A 19,977-nucleotide genomic window follows, 5' to 3' on the forward strand; every position below is an offset into this window, starting at 1 on the left:
AACTTGTTTTCTATGGATCATCCCAAGAATATCAATATTTTAACTTATTTTCTCATTCTGAATATTGAGCGCAGTCCAGTGAACAGGACATGTATTCTGCTAACACTGAACCTATTAAAAATTCTCTATTACTGGGTGACATGAAGCAGGTAATTAGTCTTGCAAAGCCAAAAGTTGGTCGGATAAGTTTGGATATTGCACTGAAATAAGTAGTGTTCCTAGTCTCAACCTCCAGGTATCTCCAAGAGAGAGGAAAAGAGAGTTTCTGGTTCATTAGAGGAATGTCTGTTCAGCTTGAATCTAATACATGATAGTGCTGTGGCCAGAACTCTGAGCCAGAATAAATACATTCAATTTGGTGTTTCTTTCCTTCTTGAACTATGACCCTGGTTTGTGAAATATTTATTGGTTCAAAGAATGGAATATTGAGTCATCAAAAGTGAGAGAGCTCTAACACTAAGGGGCAGTGAAGACACTGGAAGTTCCCTCTGATGCAAGTAGGAGAGAAGCAGCTTTCCTCATCTTCCTCTTTCTATAGCCCAAACAAGTCATATCTGTCCAATTCTGCTGGCTCTCTGATTAGGCCTGAGGTGCTGGGGTGTGGTGACAGTGCTGTTTGTCCTGTAGATAGAGCTGGGTTTTGAACTCGGGTAATGAGTGTCTCAACAGGGAAAGTTTGGGCGTTCTTCAGAGGTGCAGCAGGAAGAGGCTAAAGATCTCTCCTTGTCTTGTCTGGTTCTGCTAAATCACAGGATACAGGAATTGTTCCTCAACAAGTCTCCCAAGGAGAAAGATCAGGAAGAAGGAAAGAAGTTCAGTTCCAGTTTTGAGGGAGCAGACTGCAGCTCTGCAAGAGGCCTTGCAATTCACTTGCTCTCCTGTGCTTTGTGTTGCCCCAGGAGGTGTTCCTTGACAGCACAGAGCTTGCCAAGAGCAGTGAAAATCCACATTGACTTGAACAGAGGGTAAAAAGTGTTTCAGTCCTAACCAAAGCACTGCTGGGTTTTATTTTAAAAACACCCCAAACCAGCTGCAAGTTAGGCCCAATAAGTTTAATAATTGATGAAACCATAGCAAGTGACAACTAGGAAATACAAAGCAGACACAGAAAATGGTGGTGTAGAAGTGGGAAGGAATAATGTCTGCGATGGAAAATGAAACAAAATACACTTAACAGAGGGTCTGGGTTCAGATATAACACACATAGTCACATACAACACTGCATTAGTAACAGCACACACAGATACTCATTATACTGAGGATTTTCACAGTTCTCCACTTCATCCCAGATGACAAGTAAATTGATGCTTTTACTCTCTTACATAAATTCTTGTGCACACAACATCATCAGCACCAAAGGTCTGGAAAAGAAATAGAAATCAATCAGAAGAGATGGAACCAGCAAATATTTAACAGCACTTTTAAATGTTATTTTTACTCTAGTAGCTAGCTCGACAGCAAAAATGCATTTCCCTCTGTCTTTTGACAGATGAGAGTAAAGAAAGAAGTCATTTTGAAAGAGGAACGCAATGTAGGAAACTTTTTTCCCAATGCATGATGAGTTTTCTCAGAATGATAAATGATGCAGAAATTCCTTTGTCTATAGTTTCTTGACATGCATTTATAAATAAGCATAAGAAAAGAAAGAGAATTTGGAATGTACTGTTGTTATATTTAGAAACAGTTGCAGCACTTTGAACTGGAAGCGCTGAGGGTGGAATTCAGATGGTATGTGTGAAAGGTGTTCTTTGATATCGGCAGGCATAAATGACTGTAGTTCAAATGAAGTCAGTGCAGCAATGCTGAAGACCAGGAGAATGTATACATATAACCTGAAAACATAATGCTGCTGTTGAGACATCATGCTAGAATACCAAAAACCTCTCTTCCAAGCTGTGATGTGAACAGTGTCAATCACTGTTCTCTCTGGATACTGTGACCTTAGCCAATGAATTTGTTAACTGTGATAAGGGAGTGAAATGAGGGCACATAATGGAGAAAAATCTAGTGGGTCATTCCATATTGCTAAACATCTATGAGATCTGGCAAACATTTCACCACTACACATCCAAGAGTCACTGACTTACTGCAGAGCGTGTCCTGTAATCATCCTGTTTCTTATACCAAATTCAGCTTTTCAGAATACCTGGATTGTTCCAGATACTTAGAGCTGATGTCATACCACTGACTGGAACAGAGTAGCAGATGGCCATTATAGATGGCTCTGTAGTTCAGTTAAAAAGCAACTCTACCACAAAAATCCTGATCAGGACATTCAGGCAAGACAGTGGTTGTGGCAGCTGACAAAGCCTCCTGAACCCCCAAGTGTTTGTAGGCAGGTTCGAATCTGCCAGGCTAAAATCTAAGCAAGCAATTAAACATGAAAGAAGTAATAGGTGCAAGAGTGAGGAAATAGACTGCAGAAAACTTTGTGTTCAGGTCCACTGACAGTCTTGAGCTTGCCACTAATGAGTTGTGTGAGGTGGGATGTTTGGCTCTAAGAAATGCCAAGATCTCACTGAAAAATACAATTAAGAACTACCCTGGTGTGTTATGAACATTCATCTGGACTTAATTTGGCTTAATGCTTCCTACACCTGTTTTGGCTAGCACCTCTTTGAAAGGACTTGGCTTTAATACTGGCTCTGGCTTATATTTTGTTCACTTTATAAGGAGAAAGTTCTGTTAGTGTTTTGGAAATATAGGCTTTGGGTTTATGCACATAAAAAGATCATCATGTCAATCTTTACAAACATTTTTAGGTTATACATGAAAATGTCTGAGAATTAACATTGAAGGATGCAGATAGTTTACTTCTGCCCCCATCATCAGCTGCAAATACCTTTACTATGGCTTCCTTTAACATTTCCACAATTTTACACAAAGGTGAAACTATTTTGGCAGGAACTTTGCCAGAGTAAGCAAGTCAAAGCCAAGACCATTCGGAGCTTGAGGCTGTCTGTGGAGACTGGAAAGTCATTGTGACAGTGATTGTCTTTCCACTGTACATTCAGGCACTGCAAAGCACAGTGATGTTTGGAACCTCTGCTGCTGCCTCAACATAAATAATAAATAACAGTAAACCAGTCTCTGTGTAGTGTTCTTCAAGAGCTGGCATGGCCATAGCCTGACTGTTGGAGCTGCACACCTATGCAGACACCTCTTGCGATGTGCGTATGCCACATCAGCCAGCTCTAATGAGAAAGGCTGCAGCAGCAGATTGACAAAACTCTCCTAACCTCCCTAGGAAAATGATGTCTATTCTTCTGGGGAAACTGACAACGACCTTGTTTCCTAATCCTGTGCAACAGCAGTTACTCTCACAACTGGTCAACAGTTGTACTGAGAGAGAACACTGCAAGAAAGAACAGATTGAAATAGATGTGCTCCATACTGCAGGTCTGTCCCAGAGTGCCACTGTAGGTCTAAGTGTTTGAAATTCTAAGCGTCCAGTTCTGAAACTGAGCAGAGCTTGCTCCTAAGACATCAGCACAGTCTGACCGTCTGCTTCCTGGCGAGAGCCACAGGAGAGAGTGTGAAAGTAGATACACATTTTTGGAGGAATCAAAAAGAAATATCAGCTTTCTGGGAAAGCTCAGTTGTATGGGTGCCTCCCGAACCCATATCCTGCTGCAGAGGCAGCAGGACTGAAAGTTGTGCACTCAGAGTCACAGCTTGGGACACTTGGGACAAAGTGCAATGGCTGTTTTGTACTTCCAACATCCAGATGGACTTCTGGCCTCCTGAAAATCTCAAGCAAAGGATTGCATTCGAACTGCTTTGTTAGGATAAAAACTAAGTGCAGAAAACATGGACATACCCCAATACACAGTACTCCTGATGAGTTGCTGTACACAAAGATCGTCATTCTCTGTAATGCACCAGTCTCACAGTCTGGAAAATCACTACAGTTTAACACAATTATGTCTTTTGATCTAGATCATAATGAGATAAAATGCATTCAAAGCCCAATTAGAATTACTCTGGAGTACCATGTAGCCACTGAAATCTTCTCAAACATCCTTTCCTTGAACACTTAGCTTCTGCTATGTGGCCTCTGACCTGTTTCAGGAATAAGCTGCATTTTTTTACCACTTAGATTTTATACCTCATAGCCATTCAAATGGCTAGCAACCTAATTCCATGCTGAAACATAAATGCCTTTGATTGTCAGGGCTATGTACATGGTTTAAACATGGACTTATGGAAAAGGCATTTCCCTACCTTATTAGCATTGTTGATAAAACTCTGCTAAATGTTGCCAAACAAAGCAAAGAGGAAGGTGTCCAAACTTGCTACATTCTTTCTCTTGTGGTTACTCACAGCTGAGCCCAAATCAAAAGGCTGTTACTTGCCTATCCTTCACACTGAAATCCTTGCATTCAGGGTTGGATGAAGCAGTTTAGTGTCTATGGTTCTAATTCTACATTGGGAAGAAGTGATAGTTCCTGTCAGAACAAGCAGACTTTAAAGATTTCCATGACCTAAAGGAGAAGAATGTCTTAATAAAAAGACAAAAGACCAAGAAACCCTGGCTATTTGGTGGCAAAGTTTCAGCAGAGCAACAACAACAACAAAAAAATGTGCAACGCTATCAACCTGCAATTCAAATATAATGAGAAGATGCAGGATTTTCAAGCACTGCCTTCTCACTGGCTTGTGAAAGTCTGACTTACCTTACAAAATGCTACGGGGCAGGGCTTCTATCTAAATCTAAAATAGGATTTTAAATGTGCAATGACTGCAAATTACAGAACTGTTTTCTTCACTTGGCTTGTTGTAATCTGTAGCTAAGAGTCCAGTAGCACACTGTGAACAAAGCCCTGCACAGGCGGATAATCCAATAAATTGACCTTTCCCAGTTCACTCAAAATCTGATGACCACTGACATCATTAGAGATTAAAGGAGAATTACAGTAATACATTACTGTATGAGTAAATCTTCTTTTTAGAGGCCTTCTTTATAAATATTTGCTTTTAAGTGGAGCACACTGTATAATTAGGAAGACAGTCACTGAAACAATCACTTGGGGAAGATTACTTCTGCCGGTGTAGGCAAAAACCCCATTATCTGCTCAGACCAACCTGCAGAAGTTCCTCACAAAAGGAAGGCAAAGTACATCAGCAGACAAATGGAGAAGAGAAAATATTACTTAAAAGATTCCTCAGAAAAGGCTTTGTTCACATGCAAACTTCCACACTGTTCAGAATAAAGATATAAGACTTCAGAATAAAGGTAAATTGCATTACTTCCTTTCTCCTTCTGAATCTCTTCATGTTTTATGAAAGAATTTGATCACTATGGGGTTGTAGTCACACAAGGTGCAGGTCCCACCTTTCAAAGTTGGATATTAATAGCAAATCACCCACTACAGAATCACTCTCTGCAGGATACCAGTCAACAGGACCATGTGAAGTCAACTAATTTATCAAGGTACCTAAATGTTAGTGTTTGTGTTTGAGAACTGCCATCTTCAGAGCCAAGCAGCAAATGAATGACAGAGGTAAGAACATGAGCAAATGGTACCTTCCAGTATTAGCCTGGGAAGCCAGGACCCAGGAAACATTCAAGCTACATCTGCTATTCTGAGAGGCTGTGTACAGGATCTGATGCTTCAAAGATGAAAAAAGGCTTCAACTTCTTTCTCTGCTCACAGGTTTGGGATGTGTGACCTAGACCAGGCTATACTACCAGGGGCAGCAGACCCCTAAGCCCCCTTGTAAATCTGCTCACAGGAAATAGTAAATTAAAGCATGAGGTCCACGCAGCACATTAGGTCCATGCATTATTACAGGCTTCTGGACTTTCATCAAGACTGCTTTAACAAGGTCAGCAGCAAAACCCCCCACTGACCTCAGTGTGAGCAGACTCTTCTTTTGATAACTGATAAGCTCCCAAAAAACATAGAAAAGTTAAACACTTGTGCTTGATACAAAGCCTAGGCACCTCAGAATCTCAGCAATTGCCTGTAAAGTATCTCTCTAAACCTGCAGTGACCTTTCTCACCTACTATGTTTAATTTTAAAGGCCAGCCATATAATTTAAAAAATGTTCACTCGTTCACTCATTCATCTAGGCTCCACAGTTCACCAGCTTTAATCAACCACAGCATGATTTTTCTGGGGAGGTAATGTGGAATAGAAACCATGCTTGAAACCCCCCTAATGTTCTGATCTTTGACCCTTGCTATAATTGATTCTGAGAACCCCTGTGTGATAGGTGAACTGTGTAAAATGTGGTCTGAGGCTGTTTGTAAAGCCTCTCTTCAGTAATCATCCACTTGAAAATGTTTGTGTGTTACAGATTAAACTAAAATCTATAGAGACATGAGCTGCCATGAAAGCAGCAATGCAGACCAAGTCTGAATATAAATGTTTCTGATTTGAATAGCTCACATTTGGAAACAGCATCCTTCAGCTTTGTAAAGAGCAGACCTTTTGTTCTTCTGACTTACACAAGTGATTGATAGCTCATTAATGTCCCCAACAAAACCAGGCAGCAACAGCAAAAACATTGTAGCGTATAAAAGAAAAAGAAAGAAAAAGCATATTAGAATGCTTTTAATCTCAGGTCTTAATTTTGACAAGCAAAGGAAATATTTATTTTTGTGTTATATTCTGATCTGTATTGCTCAAGTCCTAATCCAAGTACAGTTCATGAATGTGGAGCTGTAAATACAGCTATTCTGACTGTGTGCATAACAGTCTTAAAGTACAATATAAAGACACAGTCAAGACAAACAAATGTGGACTTCGATGGGGATCTACCCTTTTCACCCTCCCTTGCTTGCATATTCCCTGTCATTTCTTATCTGCATTGTTCAGTACTTTCAGAAATGCATCACTGGAATCCCAGCAAGAGCATCACATGAGATTAGAATAAACAGCACTGATGGAAGTAGATGCAATGTTTTAAAAGATTCATTGTATCTTTTCTACAGCACAGAGCTTGATCCTTCATCTCTTAGCTTTTCTAGCAGGACTTCAGACCTACATCTGCCATTGCATCAACCAAATATTATTTCTGTTACTAATAAGAGTAATCTTCTCCATGCTGCACATAGCTGAGAACTAAAACCAAACTCAACTGGCACTTGAAGATAAAGAAAACCTTTGATAACCCACTAGTTTGTTCCTAGCATCTGTGTACCAGAGGACATGATGTGACATGGAAGACCATTGTATTGTTTCAAGGGAATAACTTTGAAGAACATATAGAATTCTTCTGCCACAATGCAAGAAATATTGGTAATTATACAGTAATATGATTTCTGGGTTAGCTCTGTGGTATTCATGACAAGTCAACACTGATGATTTTTTTTTCATTACGTGTGATAATAAATGCATTTTATTTAGCATGCTGTGTTGAGAAGAAAATTATATCCTTCTACTAGGAAAATGTCATTATCAAATGGAGTCCCTGAGCAATACAGCATATTAGATCAAAATTATGTAGCAAAGCTCCAACATTTATTCACCCACTATTAACGGAGTAAAACTCATTCCTCACCCCCTGCCTGTTGCCCCAAGCATTTTTTTTTCTGTTCATGCCTCTGTGTGACACAGTTTAGACTCCTTCTTGGAACTTTTTCCAAACAGAGTAGGAGTTTTCTTCATTTCTTCTGCAAATGCATGAAATAGCTAGGAAGGAGACTCATGAATTCTTGTTAAATTTCTTTGGATAAAGAAACAGGAGCAGATACTGTAAGTACCAGCCTTGCAGACCTCATGAGCTGCTGCAGACATCTCAAAGTTGACAAGAATGTGGCTTCCTTCTGCTTATTTAAGGCTTTCTGCCAGAATGGAAATAGGGAAAGCTTACCAAAGGACATCAGAAAGAGTAAAGCAATATTTCTTGGGTAAGTAGGGAAGCTTGGGAAATCTAAAGACGGAAATTATTAAATGTTTGAGGACATATGGGCAGCAAAACTGAATGAGAAGCAATTTCAGGTCCAAAAAAAAAAACTAACAAAGATGAAAGAAGTTGAGAGAAGAAAGGAGAAAAGAAAGATCTCTTCTTCTGACTGTGATCTTAGTTTTGAAGAAGTGAGACTTAGGTGGGGTTTTGCAGACTCAGATCCAGTGAAAACTTCCAGGCATAAAATTAAATAATCTAAGATGAATCTTTCTTCATGGGAGTGGTGAAAAACCCAAACACAGTTGAGAGGCAAGAGATCAAAAGGGACCACAGGGTCTTCTCACTGGGAGCTACTGTTCCTACTTTGTTTTCTGTTAACAGCTGAGGAATAAACCTCAGCCAGTCTCTCCAGGTAGTGTAGTTTTTAAAGCTCTGGTAATGATCTGGAGGGAATACTCTGGGGTTCTAAAATTAAAGGCCACCATATAGAAAATTTATCTTCCCTTTCCCTTTTCTGTCTTCCTCCAAACAGTAGAACTCTTTGCAGCCTTCCAGAAGGGTTAATTTTGGCCATCTTAACTTCTCCAAAGGACCAGAGACATCACATTCACCATCATTACATCCAACTGCTGAGCTTTAGAGTGTCAGAAGATTGACCTCTGTATTTAAAACATGTGTGCATTCACTGACATCAGATGTCATGAGGGGCTTGAAAATCTTTGTCCTGAGGACCAAGTATTGTCTTAATAAAGCCAAAGAGGCTATTATGGTCCAGAAAAGAGTTGGGAGAATGGAACTGCATATCAAATTAAATAGCAGAAGAGAGAATAATTCTGGATCATCATATGTCTTCATAATAGCCACAGTAAAATCATACATTACAACCAATGAATACTGGAGGTGAAGGGAAGAGAATCAGCCTGGGGAATCAGAAACCAGGAAGATTACTTGGGATCATTATCAGCTGAGCATGAGTTGACAAAAAAGAGTTAACAAAGTCTTTTTAAAATAGTTTCAGATAAGAGTAGAGAGATGAAGTCACCAATACACCAGGTGCTAGTGTAATTGCTAGCAGAAGAGTGTGTATGGTTCTGAGGTTTAGAGGAAAGGAAAAGACAGTTGAGAAAGAAACTGACAAACTGGAGGGGGTTTGCAACACTGAAAGAATGATTCAAACAAAGCTTGCTTTATACTGAAGAGCTCAAGATCTGCCAATGGTTTAGCTTAACAGGAAGGTTGTTCCAATAGGAGGCATAAGCAATGCTGTTAAGAGGAGTATTTGCAATATTTAGGTATATTATTTAGGTTCTTTCATACACAATACCACATGATTGGAAGTTTAGTCTAGGCATGTACAGATTAGAAATAATGTGTGTATTTTAATGGCAAGGAAATTAACCAGTAAAACAGCTTACCAAAAGCTGTGATTGAGTTCCTGTAATTGGAAATACTTTAATAGGAAGGAGGTTTTTCTAATTTAGATCCTAATTTGAAAGGTAATTAATTCAGAAAAATTCAACAGACTTCATTACACAAGAAAAAAAAAAGTTAGATGTCTTTGTAATGTTTGAATCACTTTGGTTTCTTAACTCATTGTTCTTCCTCAGCAGGGTAAGTTCACATTGCTGATTGCAGGAGGCAATTGTGTTATGACTACCTTTCTTGCTTTGCTTGGAGCAGTTTGCTTTGTTTACCTAAAAGCTGCCTCACTAGTTTGTTGCTTAAATAATAAAACCCTACAAAAATGTATTGTTAGAAAGCTGGGAAAATTATAGTTGAGAATATGTATCTGCCTACTGCATTACATGTAAATGTGAAGCTAAGATCAAAGCACTTTGCCTCCTAAAGTTTTTGAGTAATATAAAGAATTCCAGTGACTGAGTCAAAAGAAATTATCCAGACCTGGAGTATTCATCCTACAAAAAACAGTGTGATTTCACTAAGAGCATACAGCTCCTTGTAACAGGTAGGTGAACTGTTCCAGGATGTCTGGACTAATATTAACACCTTAAAAGCTTTTTGTTTATACTTGGTTAGATTTGGGCTCTAGTTTTGTTTCAGTTGCAATCTTAATAACAGAGCTCCAACTGCTTTAGAGAAACACTGGAGCCTATTTGTTTTTTAAAGTGCAGAGGTTTAGCTAGTGTGATAGTTTGAAATAAAACCTCCTTGCTTTGAAGTTTTCTTACCCATCACTCCAGCAGTCTGTCTTCCATGCCCAAACTGATGAGGCGTAACAGTCTAATCAACTATTTATCTGGAATTCACTAGTAAGAACATGTGCAATAAAATGACTCTGAACTCAAGTTGAACCGTGCTGCTTGTAACTCAGAGGAACTATGTCTATCCAGTTCTGGATATTGTTTCATTAATGTAGAGGGACTGCTGAGGAAAGACCCTGTGAATAGAACTCAACCCTAACAGAACTAAGTACAATATAAATAAATAAACTGCACATGATTCATGGTGTAAATGGTGAGGCAGTCACAGAGGTGCTGCTAGGAATGTCTGCAGTAACCCTACTGCCATATGGAAAGTCACACAGCACAGAGTAGGGGGATATTGGCTGACAGCAAATGTGCAAATCCATGTGTTTCTGAGAAACACATGAAGGCAATTCTGAAATGGGTTCAGAAATGATCAAGGAATTGGGGAAGGTGGTAGAGTTGGGGGAGGAATTGTGTGTTCTCCATAAAATTAAATTAGAGCATACTAACAACATGCCACATTTTTCCTGCTATACGCCATGTGATTGTGGATAAGAAGCAACATATTATGCACATGTCTAAAAAAAGAAGGTTCTCCAGAAATTAGGTCAAATGCCTTCATCCAACTTTCTCCAGAGAAAATCTGCAAGTTCTTTGGTGGTGATATGAACTTACACAGCAGAAAGGGCCCATTGGTGATTATTCTACCAGGAAAAGTACAGCAGAAGTTATAGCATCACAATGCAAATGAGAACCTGCATACATCTTCACTTGTTCTTAAAAAACAAACAAACAAACAAGGACATTTAAAAAGGAAGGGGGAAGTGTGATGTATGAATTATACTGTAGAGGATTTTGAAAGTTTTGCACATGGATTTAAGTAAAGGAAAACAGTAAGTCATACTACTTGGTAACAAAGACCTGTAAATACGCCATGTATTGAGTAGGTTCAAGGTTCTTACCAAGATCAGCTCATCATTAGCTAATTCTCGAGTCCAGTATGTTTTGGGGCCATCTCCCTCAACAAGAGTTTGTTTGCAATAGATTTTGTTTTCGTTCTCCCAAGTGGCCAAACTCTGCAGGCAAGAAAATCATTAGGAATAACATTAATTATATTCCCCAATAGCATGAGACAGAGAGACAGCAATGAGCAGTAGTGAGAATGATTGCTGCAGTAAAGGAGCAACACACAGACTGATAAAGGCAAAGGGAAAAAGACATCAGTGTAGAAGTGGTGGGATCAAGATTAAAGTGTGAGAGTGCATTTTAGAAATAGATATATACTAACAACAAGCTAAGTGTAGAAGTGTCTTTCCAGTGTAAATCCACATCTGGTTCCAAATTAAAAAGCCTCCCAGTTTTCATAAAATGTTTGATGTTGAAAACTATAATTTAGAAATGTGCTAATATAGTGTCTACTTTCACAAGCATCTTTCTAAGCATGTGGTTTGGCCTGACATGCTATTTATCACTAGAGTCCTCTCAGTGTAAAATCACCAAGAATGCTATGTATCATGTTGTGGTCATAAATAATGCAGTATTTCTCACTTACAGCCTTTCATGCTACATGGCACTGTGCCAAGTTAACTGTCTGTTCAACACTTATTGCACTAACAAACTACAATCAATCACAACTAAATTAAAGAAACTTTGTTAGAGTTCTAGTATTTGCAACACTGCTTTTTCAGGGTTGTGGTCTGGAGATTGAAATACCCTTGGGCATTTTTCAAAGCATTTCAGTAATCACTATAAAAGCATCATAAAATAAAATAAAATCCCATAGGATTGTATTAGGTTTTCACAAACAGGCAAGCCCTGGCTCTGCTGCTTTTCATTCTAGCACTGAACTCCTATTCTACATTGCAGTGGAATGGCTGTGCAGAAGGATGCCCTGTGATGAATGTGCAAGTAATGGCTTTATAACTAGATCATGGGAGACATTCATTAGTCTGTGATCATATACATATACAAATACATATACACATACACATGTGCATAAACACAGAAAGTCAACACTTGCCGGACTTTCCACAGCAAAAAAAAACAACTTTACTTGGATTTTAAATGAACTGTTTATCTTATATGTATTTTCCTAAACAACAGGTTTTGAAGCCAAGAAGCCATCTCAAAAGGCAGTTACAGAAGCTTGCACTACAACTACACAACCCGCTCTTTGTCTGTATGAACAATGGATCAAGTTATTTGGCAGAAAGAAAACCTGCACTCCATAAAGTGTATCAAAATCTATCACCAGTCAGCAATTTTGCCAGGTATTTCAAATTACATTCTGAAGTATTATTTTTATTATCTGTCAGTTTCTGCTCTGTGGCCACATCTTGCTTATGTACACACAGCAGTACAACTTATTCCTGAGAGTGGACTATAAATAATTTCACAGCACATGGAAAAAATTTACTACTTCACAAAACACATTTCTTTCAGATTTTTCCAACTTTCATAGCTCACAGCTGTAATTATTGTTTTTCCATCTGCAGCAATAAATCCTTCTCTAGAAAGTGGGTCACATTTATTGTGTATGCATTATGCATGAAGACACTAAATTACTACTTTTGCCAAACAAGATAAATTAACAAAGCCAGCAATATTTCCTCAACAAAGTATTAAATGCACGATAACTCATCCAACAGAACAAGTGGGTGTTCTAAATGGTCACTGGCTCCCAGAATCTGCTTCCTCTTTTCACAAATTTAAATTCAGAGCAGTTGCACACGAGATCATAAGTTCTGAATCTGTAGCCATGCAAATGATCTCAGAAGCTGGCCCAAGAACTGGCAGAGATTACATTTTGGCAAGTAATTTATTTCACCATCATAGTGTACTTTTAAAACTGTATCCTCATTTGGGACTATATTCTGATACTCTTTATACATAGTTCTCTTGTAAGTGGAAGAGTGAAGTGTCAGAGGAAAAGCTTTTGATGATTTTTATCAAAAGACAGCTGTGATCACAGCCCAGTTCTGCAGTACCTACAGAAGTATCTACACCTGCAAGAAGCTGGCATCAGACGTTGCCAATTTCAATGGCCAACTAAGTGGTAAAAAAGGCAGAGGAGCAGGGGCTCACACATGGAATCAAGCCCCTAGCACTTCAGCAAACATTCTCTGATGCACTTCAGCACAAGGAAATGGTGTAATTACGGCTGTTAGACTAGACGAACATTTAATTTAGGCTGTTAAAGACTCAAGATCAGCAAACTGGAGACATTCACCTGCAAGGAAATGAAAGAGGATTTCATCCCCAGACTACTACCAACAGTCTGAGGTCCTGCTTGAGAACTCAGCTGATTCAGTTAAGAACAAAAGTTATGTCAGGTTTGTGCACTAAATCCTAACTCTTGAGGTCTCCCTTGCTCCACCATTCTCCATGAGAGACAGAGGCTGGGGAGAGCTTTCACTGGAGCAGAGGTCTCCAGACAAGAGGGAAGAAAAAAGCACTGGGCAAATCCTTGCCAGCCAAGGAGCTGGCAGGCAGGTACTTGAACTCTGCCTTTTTGGACCTGCTATGCTCTGTTGCCTTCAGATTTCAGTTTTACCCTGCAGGGGAGATAACGACAAGTGAAGGACAAGTGTCTGCCACTAATATCCCCTCAAAGAGTGTGTCCAGAAGGATGAGGGTGAAGGGCAGTAAGGGCACTAACTGGACACAGCAGCAGCAGATGTATTTCTCCAGTGTAAAAAAAGCTTGGTACCACATACACCCCCATCTCTCATCCTACCCTGCACTTTCGTCCATCCACAGTCTCCTCCTCAAAGCTCTCTCCGATTTTGAAGTTGATCTCAGTGGTGCGGACAGTGGTGGAAGTTTTGATGTAGAACTGGTCCCCGTCCTGGCGGATCTCCACGTGGGGTTTGGAGGCGGCAGCTACAGCCACCTTCCTGAGCATGGCATTGACACCTGTGCAAAGTCGGGGGGAAAGCAGAGCCTAAGGTCGCCAGCCCTGCCTCCGGGCTGAGCTCTCCCAGCACCGCGCAGATCGCGGCGGGGCGAGGGGCCGGCGGCGACGGCAGCGGCGGCGTGAACCGGGGCACCGTGAGTAGCTCACTGACAGAGCTCGGGGCACCGTGAGTGGCTCACTGACAGAGCTCGGGGCAGCCGTAAGGGAGCTGCGGCCCCGGCGGGCTCTGCGCGGGCGGCAGCTGCGGCTGCTGCCAGGATTGCCGTGGCAGAGCGCGGCAGGAGCCGCCGGGATAGCGGCAGCCCGGATACTCCAGTGGCAGGGCTACCGGGCGCTCGCAGGTGAGGTGCTGGCAGCGCCGCGGGCACGGCTCACAGCTTGCCCCTACCCCAGCAGGAGGCTCTCCCGCCCGCGGACGGAGCCATCCCGGGTGCCTGGCCTCGGAGGCCCCGGGCACCACAGCGTGGCTCCGGCTGCAGCCCCATCCCCTTGTCCCCTTCCCGCAGAATACAGCCTCGGGCTGCCTGCAGCCGGGTTCTCCGGCCCTCACCCAGCGCCTTGAGGAGCTCGTCGAAATTCTCGCTGCTCCTCATCTTCCAAGTGCCGGCGAAGTTGGGCATGGCGGGGCAGACGCGGCGGACGGCGACGGGGACGCGGCGCTGCTGCTCTGTCTCCAGCTCAGGCACCTTGTGAGCGGGGCGGACCGCGGCGGCGGCTGGGAGAGCGGGTCACACCCACCCGGCCCCCCACCCCTTTGCCCGGGGCTAGCACTATGCCGCCAAACAGGAGGCCACCCCCCATCCATCCATGCATCCTTCCATCCATCACTCCCTGCCTGCCTTGCAGCCCGCCAGCTGCCTCCTCGGGCTTCCCAGCAAGGACAGCCCGACTGTCACTTGTCCCATAGATGAGGTGGACCTTAAGGACTTACTGAAAGGGCCTCGAAGTAGGCAGGGAAGGAAGAGGGTGATCCAAATCAGACCAGCCCTCCCATGCCAAGGCATAGTAAGACATCATACCCCTCACCCCAAGCTCCCCACACACAGGTATCCCTAACTGGCAGCCTGCACACCAACGAACTTATCCCCAGCACCGCTGATCTGGGTAACCACCAGGCCAAAGAGATGCCAGGGAGTGCAGCCCCTTCCAGGGCAAGAGTATTTTAAGGAATATGCCACTGCTCCCCGATCAGAAGCTGCCCCTTTGAGAAGGATGAAGGACAAAGCCATACAGAATGTCTACACCATTTCCTAGACACAGCCACACACCCCCTCCCTGCTCTGTGATGCTTTTGGCATTTGAAGGACATAGCTGCAGAACCAGAGGATTGTGACTCATGGTGGTCACAAACTCTTATGGAGATTCACATGAAGTTATTTCACACTGCTCAGACCTGCCATGACAAATTCCACTGTCTTTGCTTTGAATATCCCACTTTCAGTTCAAAGGTGCTGGATTCAGGTTCTTTGTTGCAGATGGTTTATCCACAAGATTACGGGGAACAGAATTTGACGGGTTAAGGCATATGGAGTTTTTCTGCTGCTGTTGTGCATAAGGAAATACTCTGAACATTCAGAGTCTGTGATTTCACAATCCAAACAGAGCCAGATGTATTTTAATTGTAGAAAGCCCTTTGCTGAGCCAGCTTCATGGTACATTCACAACCATACTTCACTTGTTAGACTCACTTTGTAAAACAGACAGGCTGGTTACCTGAGGTATGTATAAAACATATATATCTGGGAATTACTTTAGCTATATGCTAGCCAAGATTCTTTACTTCCTATATTCTGAAATTTGTTTTCATTTTTTTTACCCTAGGAAGAAATTTACCTAAGAAATGCAGAACAGAACCAAATACTAGTCTGTTGATAGTCATTCTTTTTCTATTGATTTTTTGCCTCTGTCTTTTCAGAAGGACACCCTGGAGACCTGGCATAGTTCTTTCATTCAAGTATTTTGATGGAAAATGTGATTTTTCTCAGGAAATGAAAATTTCAGTCAGGAATAGCTGTTTTCAATAAGAATATTTAACTAAAAAAAAAAATCAAACCAAACAAACCCCAAACAAAATCACAGAGTATGAAACATTTTTCAGTTTCCAGTAAATGACAAAAGAATTAATCTCCATTGCAAATACTTTGTTTAAAGATTTCCAATCACTTTAAAACAAACAAACAAACAAACTTTCAAAAGAAATAAACAAGCCACCAGGGGAAAACCAAAAAGATACACAAATAATTTCTTTCTTGCAAATATCTTCAAGTCTTAAAAATAAAAGGCTGCAGGCCCAAGGAACCCATACCAGGTTTATCTATTGCCATGAAAGAGTGAAGTAAACCTTTGCTCAGTTTCTCAGTTTCAACTTCCAACTGCACAACCAAAGACATCCTACCACGATCCAGGTTGCTTCCAGAACCCTGCAGAATATGGATACATGGAGCCCAATGGAAGTGATACAGCTCACTCTTTGCAGGACAAAGTCCTTAACTCTCATGTTATAGGTATGTGCAGGACAAACCAGAGAGGGTTTGTTTTCTAGGTGCTGGACTGTGCCCATTGACCTATTTCATGATGACCAGGAGAGAGCCTTCAGAATACCCTTCACCTAGAAAATGTGACCAAGTTAGAAGGAGCAAGTGCCTTCAGGCAAGAAAGGCTGTGCCCCACAATGGCAGTACATTGAGCTATTGATCCTAAATACATAGATATCAAGATAATTTTTTGTTTACATGACAATCTTATCTAAAGATGGTGAGATTCCAATCCAGCTGCACAGTACAGTTTTTAAAGCAAAATCAGTGGTACACTCTAGAATGTCTAACTAGCTCTGTCTGGCAGTGCATATGTGTTCACACCTTACACATATGTTATACAGGCAGTTTCCTTCAAGCATGGCATACTGTGGGCTCACTAACTGTTTACAATTAGACCTCAAGGTTTGACTACAAAAGGAATTGTCCCTCTTTGAGGCTGAGGGCCACTGCTGCCAGCAGTGGCTGGGAACAGGCATCAGCATTTCCAGAACCAACATCTTCACTTTCACCAGTAGCTCTTCAAGTATAGACACTGGCTGAACCAATTGCCAAAAACTATTCCTCTCCCTTGCCACTTGAATTACATTTTTCTTTATAGTCTTGCTTCTTCCCTTTCCTTTTAAATCATTCATGTTCTCCCTTTTTATCTCAAAAGCATGCCTTCATATTTCTCTGGGTTTATTAATTAATTTAAAAGTCAGCAGGAGTTGAACTCCAAACTCACAAGGAACCTAACCACTCCATCAAAAGTTTAAAAGCAAAACAACTCTTATATTCCAGTCCCTTAAGACACCTAATGTTCGTTGAGAAAAACAGTCTATTTGGTGTTCCATTTTGACAATACTGTGAATTGTAATCCCATTGCATTGTGAAATACAAATCCCCACTTACACTAATAAGGCAACAGAGTGGGATTTAATTTAAATGGCAAAAGATTTCACCTGACTTGTGTACACCAATGATGTATAAGTCAGTAATTTCTATTTTACAAGCTGTGATCATAGCAATGAGCTCAATGCTACTAGATTCATTTGCATAGTGAACCTTTTGGAGGAATGGGAAGGAAAAGATAAGGAAGAAAATACAGGAAGAAGTTTAAAGGAAAGAAAGTAAAACCTATAAAGAATACAGCACTGTATTACAAATAAAAATAATATTTAAAAAAGAATGTGAATTAGCATTAGTTTCCTGCATGTCTTAGGTCACTCAGATGAATGACAGAAACAGTACCACCAGAGCAGATATAACTCAAATCTATGCTGTTAAAAAGTGAAGGTAGCTGCACTGAGATCATAAAGCTACACTGATTTATATTAGCTGAGAATGTTGCCCATGGACTTTAAACATCTTTACAGATTCTTATCCTAGCACAGCAGTGATGGAAGATGTTTATCAGGTCCTTCTGAAATAACCCAGACTAAAAGGGAGTTTTACTTTTCTTTCAATCTCCTTCTGTATGTAATTTCCCGATTAATGTTATGAAAAACAGTCTGATTTTCAAAACATTCCCCTCAGCACTTTTTCCCCTTGGCATTTATTTTATTTACCTGAATCCCCTAGGGTTGATCCTTCCCTGCAGATGGACCTAATTAATCTTTCCAACAGTGCCCTTAAGACAAAAGAAAGTAATAAATGTACAGATGGGACTAGGGCACTCCATCATCCACCCAAATAAGTGACCAGTAATATGACCAAAACTATCCCCTTGAGGTTATTGACTGACCACTTTGAAGTCACACAAGCTCAGCATAAACAATAAATTTTATTTACTGAGGTAGTATCCCAGGGAAAAAAAAAAAAAAAAAGAAGAAAAGAAAGAAAGAAAAAAGAAGTTTAAGAGAGAATATAATAACTTATTTCCGAGATGAATAAATTATACAACTGGAAGGCAAACTGCCATTGTGAATTCATCTGCCAAATTAATTTACCCTGGGCCTCCAGCATGACAATAAGTGAAATGTAATATGAATGTATGCAAAGAGTAAAGAGCATTTCTGTTGTGTTGCCTTGTATCTGCTACTGGACTTTCATTAAGCTGAAAAAAATCCCCATTCTTCTCACACTAAAATGCTAGAGGGATTTCCAGTCCCAAGCTATCCTTAGGAAAGCAAATGAATCCTTGCATTGTTCAAGGTGGATAATAATGTGTTTGCCAGTTTCATGCTCATTAAGAAAAATAAATGTTATCATTGCAGCTCCTTCCCTATAATATTCCATTCCAAGGGGAATGAATTGGACATATTTCCCCCACAGTCAGGCTTATAGCCGGACACCTGCTCTTTCTATCACCTTTTCTTAGTTGCTACAAGAATACAATAACATTGAGAATAGTTTTCTTAATCAAAATAAAATGTGCTGCTCTTACTCTGAAAACAAAGGGAGCTTGAGCCTTTTCACTAGGGCATTAATTCTGCAGACTGCTGAGCAATTTGATCCTGATCCAGCAATGTGTAGTAGCAATGCTAGTAACATAATAACTGTGAACCCTGTTTTGAAGGGTGCTCTTGAGTGTATTTTCTTGGGCTGGTACCAGATTAAACCCACAAACACCAGTGGAGAGGAAAATTAAGATCACTTGGTTTCATACTAATATTCTGTCTGTAATATAAATTAGTTTAGATCACTCCTAACCAACACCCCATAGAGATTTTTAGAGGCTGGACCTTTGAATCCACATGCACAGAATTTGAGCATTGACTGAGAGTGTCAGGAACATAAGTGACATTGCCTTCTGTCCAAACTATCCAGCTATCACCAGCTGCCTTGAACAGTTCCAGTGTCCCAAAAGTCAGATTCTCTATGTGGCTTGGCAGCTGAAACAGAGTTCTCAGTCTCCAAGTCCCTTTGCTTTAGATAAAGCAACATGGCAGAAACTAACAGTTTTGAAGCAACATTAATAATTTGTCAAGTTGAAAATACAGTCCTGTATGAATAGGAAAAAGATCTGTTCATACAATTGAACAGAGCTTTATATTTTACTAAGTAAAATAATGTACTTCAGAAAGAGTGAGTTCATTGAATTTCAACATCTGTGACAGTTGAGAATGGCCTTGGAGAAAAGTCATCCTCTATGAGAAACCTTATGTGTTTTAACTGGTATTTTGTGCATTTGTCAATCAAAACTGAGCTTCTGAACCAAGAAGATCCTGGAGAATCCAAATAAATTTTTGGCAAATTGGCAAATAAAATTCTAGCTTTGTTTTCTTGTTCCCCAGCTTATCCTTTACTGAAGGAAGGTAAACAAAATGCTCTATTCAGATTGGTTCAGCTAATTTTGGGGATGTTTCCCTTCATCCCAGTATCTTCATTTCAAGCAAGATAATGAACATCTCTTTACACAGTGAAGTCACCTATAATTGCTCATGCCAATGTAAGTCAGGAGAGTAGAAGGTCTGAGGCAGGAGTTGGGACACACTGGTCTTCATATATCTCTAGGAAATAAAATCAAGTCATCTCCAA

The 19,977-nt window shown here is 40.6% G+C and overlaps 1 protein-coding gene across 1 annotated transcript; it reads right to left on the minus strand.

The window, feature by feature from the left end:
- Window positions 1-1,037: 1,037 nt before the first annotated feature.
- CRABP1 (cellular retinoic acid binding protein 1) lies at window positions 1,038-14,690 on the minus strand. Its single transcript, XM_064157100.1, has 4 exons — window positions 14,532-14,690; window positions 13,802-13,980; window positions 11,028-11,141; window positions 1,038-1,361 (listed from the first exon to the last, which is right to left on the minus strand). The coding sequence occupies exons 1-4, from the start codon at window positions 14,599-14,601 to the stop codon at window positions 1,311-1,313; spliced, it is 414 nt and encodes a 137-aa protein (XP_064013170.1). The 5' UTR covers window positions 14,602-14,690; the 3' UTR covers window positions 1,038-1,310.
- Between the last annotated feature and the right edge of the window lie 5,287 nt (window positions 14,691-19,977).

The sequence above is a fragment of the Pogoniulus pusillus genome, chromosome 17 (assembly GCF_015220805.1).
Source record: "Pogoniulus pusillus isolate bPogPus1 chromosome 17, bPogPus1.pri, whole genome shotgun sequence".
Taxonomy (NCBI): domain Eukaryota; kingdom Metazoa; phylum Chordata; class Aves; order Piciformes; family Lybiidae; genus Pogoniulus; species Pogoniulus pusillus.

Coding starts and splice junctions, on each gene's coding strand:
- CRABP1 (XM_064157100.1), bottom strand. CDS start 14,601: ATGCCCAACTTCGCCGGCACTTGGAAGATGAGGAGCAGCGAGAATTTC. Junction 13,981..14,531: donor CGAGCTCCTCAAGGCGCTGG/GTGAGGGCCGGA, acceptor GACTTTGCACAG/GTGTCAATGCCATGCTCAGG. Junction 1,362..11,027: donor CTAATGATGAGCTGATCTTG/GTAAGAACCTTG, acceptor TTTCTTTTCCAG/ACCTTTGGTGCTGATGATGT.